General features: G+C 37.7%; 1 protein-coding gene across 1 annotated transcript; it reads right to left on the reverse strand.

The window, feature by feature from the left end:
- Positions 1–5,170: 5,170 nt before the first annotated feature.
- On the reverse strand, positions 5,171–6,414 carry LOC133745769 (ethylene-responsive transcription factor 2). Its single transcript, XM_062173887.1, has one exon. It carries the CDS (start codon positions 6,279–6,281, stop codon positions 5,382–5,384), a length of 900 nt encoding a protein of 299 aa, XP_062029871.1. The 5' UTR covers positions 6,282–6,414; the 3' UTR covers positions 5,171–5,381.
- Between the last annotated feature and the right edge of the window lie 547 nt (positions 6,415–6,961).

The following is a 6,961-nucleotide window of genomic DNA, read 5'->3' on the forward strand; positions in this document are numbered from 1 at the left end:
CCACAATCTCCTCCGTGGACATGTCTGTTGGAAAATTACTCGTTACTCATTCGGGCGGGGGGGGGGGGGGGGGTGGTGTTGTTGTGAAAGTGTGAAACAGGGATGCCAATTTTAATTCAGAATTTATGAGGTCCATCCAAAGACATCATTTTTTTTTAGTGTAGTCATCTTCTGTTGTTGGAATTGCTAAGAACAGGTGGGGATTGCAGTGAATTTCACATGTGAAATATACAATCCGGCTGATGTAGGTTTTAACATCCCCGAAAGTAGAATTCAAGTGCACTGATGTACTCTTGATTGTATTTCACACTAGAAAATCAATAGTTTGCACGACTATGTACAAAATGTTGTGGTTTTGGCCGAGATGGCTATACCCTATACATCCCAGATGGTCATGCTTCTATAGTCGTCATCGTATCGTCTCCAACATTTGGATGTGGGTGAATCTTAGACATTAAATTTTGGACGTCAAGTGCCTCGGGAACTTTGTAGATGAGCAAACAAGACCCCTTGATTGTTTTTTGACAAATCCAAAAGCTTAAATTAACAGAAAAAGTTGCAAAAGAAGAGGAAAATGAAATCCATCTTTGGGGAGTTTTAGTAGCACTTAAAATTTTGTAAAACGCTTTTTAGGCCTTTCGGAAGCCATTTCTAAACAGATTTGATGTTGCTGGAGCCCCAGACATATCTCTAATTAAACTAAAAGAAGCTATGAAGGGACAAAATATGAACATGGATTTCGCTACAAACCAAAACCATTAAACCATGCGAGTAGATTTTGGAGGTATGTGAAGGACTGGAAGAAAGAAGACGACGATGAAGAAGAAGAAGCGTTGATTACAAGTTTAGAAGAGTCTTCGGCATGCAGATCTATCCGCTCCTAACTTTGAAAATTGTAGATAGTTCAAAACTGAACAGTAGTCAAGGTCCAAATTTTGAAAGTCCAAAGAATGAAATAAGCTTTAGCTTTCTGTTGCTTGCATGACCGCACAATTGTCTCCATGCTTTGCTCTCCACACGTGCTTTTGTATGAGGTTGACATGACCCATGCCACCATGACCCGCACCTAGCAAGGTTGTATATATATATATATATATATATATATATATACAGCCCTTCTTGGCTGCGGACGTCCGCACTTTTTGCTTAGGTGCGGATTTCCGGTTTGTACCCACTTTCCGATCACATTTTCACATCTTAACCGTTCAGTTTTTAGGTCATAATGTATAGATCACCTCTGCAAAATTTCAGCCAATTTGGTGATCATTAAGGCATTCAAAACTGCAAATTACAACAATATATACGAACGGTTCCGGTTCGACAGATTCGGTTCGTTCGTGTAAATTACAGTTTTGGATGCCTTAACGATCACCAAATTGGCTGAAATTTTGCAGAGGTGATCTATACATTAGGACCTAAAAACTGAACGGTTAAGATGTGAATGTGTGATCAAAAAGTGGGAAAAAAACACAAAATCCGTACGTTTTTGCTTAGGTGCGGATATCCGCACCTGAGCAAGGTTCTATATATATATATATATATATATATATATATATATATATATATATATATATATATTGGATTAGAGATAATAGGTTTTATGGTTGGGTTTTTTTACGAGAAATTTCATGATCTGATCGCTGATTCTGACTAAGAAAGTACATTTTATTGTAAATTTAAAAATTGCAAATCAAGACGTAATTAAAAGACAGATCAATAGTTCAAGTCACACATTACCATACCAATTTTATCTTCGAAGAATTCACTTCAATTATATGAGCGTTGCACCTTAGTTTATAGATCGACTAGAGTTTTTGACATCAATTTTAACCTTAGGTGTAGTTATTAAAGTTAAAACACTAGAAATAAACTATTGTCATACAATAATGAAAATTAGCTACAATTCCTATAATTTATAATATATAAAAAAATACGTATTTCACATAGAATACAATCAACGCCCTTCCTCCAAAAAAACACAATCGTTCAAGAAATGACTACTTCTTTGGAGTATTTTCTCCCTTACGGTTTTGCCTTTTGGCCTAGCTAGCTAGTTGAAAATATTGAGTACATTCCACCACTAACTATCGCAAGAGTGTTTCGAGTTGGTTTCTTTCTTTGTTACCCTCTTCTTTGTTTGTCTTGTTCCTTGTTGCGATAGGGACTGAAATACGCACTAGGCCTGGTATAGGGTTGCTATTCTTTTAACTTCTTGATTATCCTAGGTATTTACTTTCTAATGTGTTTGTGTTTTTTAGTTAACCTTTGCTACTTGCAATGGATTTTATACTGCCCTTAACTATTTCTACATTTGATTACATTTCACTGAAAAAAAAAAAATCCTAGTCATGTGGGGATGGTATCTATATATCGATCTAGTTCAGTGTATATGCCTAGTGTCTTATAACATGTGGAAATTGACTGAAGAGGCTTATATTATGATTGGTGACCAGGACAACTTGCAGGTTGAAAATGTCAATTTTACTATAAGGGGACGAATGGAATCCATGACTTAAATTGTGTGTGAATGTGACCAACTAGTTGATTAGCTCATAATATTCAGACGAGTTATACCATTCTCAACTTCTCAGTATAGTTTATTACTCTACTACATTCTATTGGGATCGAGGTCAAAGTTAGAGTTTTGACCCCAAAAAAAAATTCTTCAAGTTCACACATAGCCAGAACTAACTGATAGGTTCCGAAGTTTGATAGTTTTCCGAATTTTGTGATTATTAGATCACTCATGTATATGTAGTCACACATTTATGATTTAAAACTTATGCGAATAGACTAAATAATAATCGTGGGTTGTCTTGCTACTGATTGAAATTTAGTGTCTTAACAGTTATGAAAATCTAATGGTGAAAATGATTGTAAAGCCAAATCCTTTCATGTTTGTCTTGGTACTTTTAATACCTACAAATTTATAATAATGTTTAAAATGAGATTTCGTAAGATAACCTTTGATGTTTATATCTCAGTTTATGTTAGATACTCGATTTCATAACTAAGACAAGTGTAATTAGATACTCGATTTCATAACTAAATTGTGTGAGGAGAGAACACTCGTAACCTTAATTAAGAAGCACTGTATCGCATGCAGAGGTCAAATGTTTATGTTCAACAAGATTCTTAGGATATGGTTATGTTCAACAAGATTCTTGACTGGTTAAGAAGAGATCGGTTAAAAATCATTGTCATCTCTCTCATTCTTAGCAAGTTTACTTTTCTATTTATTTCTACGGAAGATTAGTATTAACTAAGAAGATAGTTAGACTAATTGCAAAGGCAACAGAGTTCGGCGTCTATTTATATCACATTTCATCTTATTCTTGTCCAAATTTGGTGTTCAAAGTTTATGGTTTACGGGAAAATTAGTCTGACCAGTTGCTACTCAAATTCAAAAAATGTCAAATTCCCTATAAAATTCTTCCTTCGATTAATAATACAAGTCTAACTTCAAATCTTACTGTGGGTTTTAGACTTTTAGTGTAGGCAAAAATTTGTTTTTTTCAATTCTAAAGAATGTCAACATTCCATATGAGTTCTGAAAGAATAATGTTAGGTGAGTCACTTTTATCTAACTTTATGTAGCAACTGTTGTGACATTGTCAAATCATTGTTCATATAATGAAAAATTCTAATATATAGGTTCAATTTTATGTTACATCAGCTATCACATAAAGTGAGATGCAGATGGTATTCAAAAAGATAGTTCACTTAACATTACTCGTTCTGAAAATATAATGAAAACCTAATCTCACAGCTTGGCATAGTGTTGGTGTAAGCAACAATTTGTTCTTATAGGTTGCAAATGATGCCAACATTGCATCTCAAAATTCTCCGTTCTCAAAAACTTAGTTCATCGAACATTAACCAATTTTGTATGCACAATACCCAAATCTTCTAGGTAACAACCACCAAAATCTGCTTCTAAATATTATGATCTGTATAGTTTGAATTATCTAATTAAATTATACGATAGGTCCAGCTAAGGGTTAGTTGCTAATTGAAATATTACGGTCCAGACAAGAGTGTATTTTAACAGTTTTTTTATTTTATTTAAGAAGAGTGTATTTTAACAATTGAAATCATCTAATAGTGAAAGTCATTGTAAGGCAAATGCCATTCACCATTATCTTCGTTTAAAACGAGGAAGTGTAAGGTAGCACACTTATTTCATGCTTATCTTTGTTTAAAACGAGAAATGACATCTTCACAGGCAAATTTGTTTTGTAACGAGTTTTTGCTTTTGTGCATTACCTATCATCCAACAATAGTAGTAGTGAAATTTGAATTCATTATCTGTACGATATTAATTAGACCATATAACTAATATACCACAGTTCACCGGTTTCATATACTTAACTCTTTTATAATGATTCGTTATCTGTACGATAGTAATTAGACCATATAACTAACATATCACAGCTCACCGACAATGGTTTACCGTTAATAAATTCGAGTATACAAATATGTTTCAATCGAAGAAGCTTCTTGACTTCATTAAGAAGAGGTCGGTTTTAATTGGCTAATTAACACCTTATGACACGACTTGAAGCGCACCATTAGATTGCCACCTCTCTTTTTTCTTGCAAGTAATACTACTTGATTCATCTCTATAGAAGATAAACTTTCATTAAGAAGATTGTCAAACAATTGGAAGGGAAGTTGCAGAAGATTACAAATGAACAATATAATACAAAAAAACATGACTTTTTTTATAATCGATAATTCAATATCGATATCGATCTCGATCTCTTTGACTCTTTCTCATTTAATTTCACACTCTTGCCTAACATTTACTACTCAAATTCAATTCAAGGGTGCAAAACTTGTCATAAAACAAAATGTCCAGGGCTCAACATGATTTTTTTTGATTTTGGACAATATTGCATCTCAATTCTCAAAATTTAGTTCATCAAACGATACAAACTTTGTACTTACACTCTTAAATCTCAACCAATCCCTCTTATGTTTCAATCGAAGAAGCTTCTTGACCTGATTAAGAAGAGGTCGGTTTTAATTGGCTAATTAACACCTTATGACACGACTTGAAGCGCACCATTAGATTGCCACCTCTCTCTTTTCTTGCAAGTAATACTACTTGATCCATCTCTATAGAAGATAATATTGCATCCCAATTCTCAAAATTTAGTTCATCAAACGATAACAAATTTTGCATCCCTCTTATTTCTTTTTCTTGTTCTCATTTTGCAAATTAAAAAAATTTGCTTCTAAGAAACAACCATCAAAATCATAGGAACCCAAAAGTAAAAGGCTGAAATATGATCCTACATTTTATAATCTCTCTGCATATAATTTACAATGTATCCTCCACAATTGCAAGCACTGCTTCCCAGCTCACACTCTCACCATCAAACCACCAATAACTGCTCGCCACGTGCACACGAGACCCCCACTTGGCCTCCCACTTGTTGCTGCCCAATCCCAATCCCAATCCCCATTTCCAGCCCGGCTTGAACCGCCGTTGCCGTTGCCGTTGCCGCTGCCGCCTTCTTCCTCTTCTTCGGAGACCCGCTCTCCGAAGACGAGGCCGGTTCGGGTGACGACCGCTTCGACGTCACCCTAACTGGGTCGGGCTCGCCCGAATTAACCCGGAGCGGGAAATTCAATAGCGCTCTCGAGCCGCGCATTCTGTAAGCGGCTCTATCATAAGCCAGCGCCGCGTCCTCCGCCGTCTCGAAAGTCCCGAGCCAAACTCTGGCGCCGTTTTTCGCCGGATCACGGATTTCCGCGGCGAACTTCCCCCACGGCCGCTGCCTCACTCCCCTGTAATGCTTCCCCTTGGGCGCCACCACCACCGCCGGCTTGGCCTGAGCCGACTGCTGAGTCACCGCCACCACGGCCGAATTAGTCTCCGGCACTCTACTCACCGGCGCCGCCGAAGCCTCCTCCGGCTCCGACTTCACCTCGAAATCGAACGAGCACGGCTCCGACTTCACCGCAAACTCAAAACCGCAACCGTCGGCCGACCCGCACCCGGACCCGAGAGACGGGACCCACCCGACGCTGACGGCGTCTCTTAGAACACCGTAGAGCACCATGTCCTCGGAGTCGTCCTCCTTCAACGGCAGCTCGCCCCAGTTGTCCGTCAAGCACGGGTACAAGCTGCTGAAGCTGGAGGTCCGCGAGAAAATCGGCCCGGCGCCGGAATTCGTCACCGGATTATGATTATTATTCTCGCCGCCGAGCAAGTGTCGCCGAATCGAGTCGAGCAGGGTAACATCCGCATCAGAACCACTCTGTCCATACATTTTTGCAACTCTGACACTCCTTAGGGTTTTCGAATCGGAGCTTGTAGAAGACTGTGTTTGAAGCTCAGAGAGAGAGAGAAGAAGAGTTGGTTGTTTTGGTTTTGGATTTGGATTTCTTTGTGGAAAGAGGGGAGGAAAAGGGTTATATAGGTGAGTAGGTTCATGCATTTAAAAACAGGAGTCTTTTAACTTTTTTTTATTTTTCCAAAATTGTTTAATTTTGTATGTGGACGATATTTTTATTATAATAGACTTTTTTGTTTTGGATGCGTGGGCTGGAGCTTCTGTGAAAGTTCTTGCGAGTGTGCAAATTGCGAGTGAGGTGGGGGGGGGGGGGTCACAAATTTGTTATTAATCACGTGATTAATTGACTTGTGAGGGAGGTAATTGACTTGTGAGGGAGGCATGACGTCAGCTTATTACAGATGCAAAACTCTGTAGCCGTTTGTCGATCTGGACATGTTTGTCGGCATTGTAGTATGAAACTCCCCCCTTCATCTCTCAGGGTTTATTCTTTTTCCGAATGATAAAAAAGAAAATTACAAAGGAGTCCCCCTCAATGTTTTGTCAATGATACACGTTTGGAAACAAATTTTGTCTCTCATTGAAGCTAATAGAATAAAATCGATCGATTAGTCTTGAGATATTTTGGACTAGAGTCTTGATTCTCTAAAAAATAT

This window comes from Rosa rugosa, chromosome 4 (assembly GCF_958449725.1).
Source record: "Rosa rugosa chromosome 4, drRosRugo1.1, whole genome shotgun sequence".
NCBI lineage: Eukaryota > Viridiplantae > Streptophyta > Magnoliopsida > Rosales > Rosaceae > Rosa > Rosa rugosa.

Bases quoted from the DNA above. Each gene is read 5' to 3' on its own strand.
- LOC133745769 (XM_062173887.1), bottom strand. From the start codon at position 6,281: ATGTATGGACAGAGTGGTTCTGATGCGGATGTTACCCTGCTCGACTCG.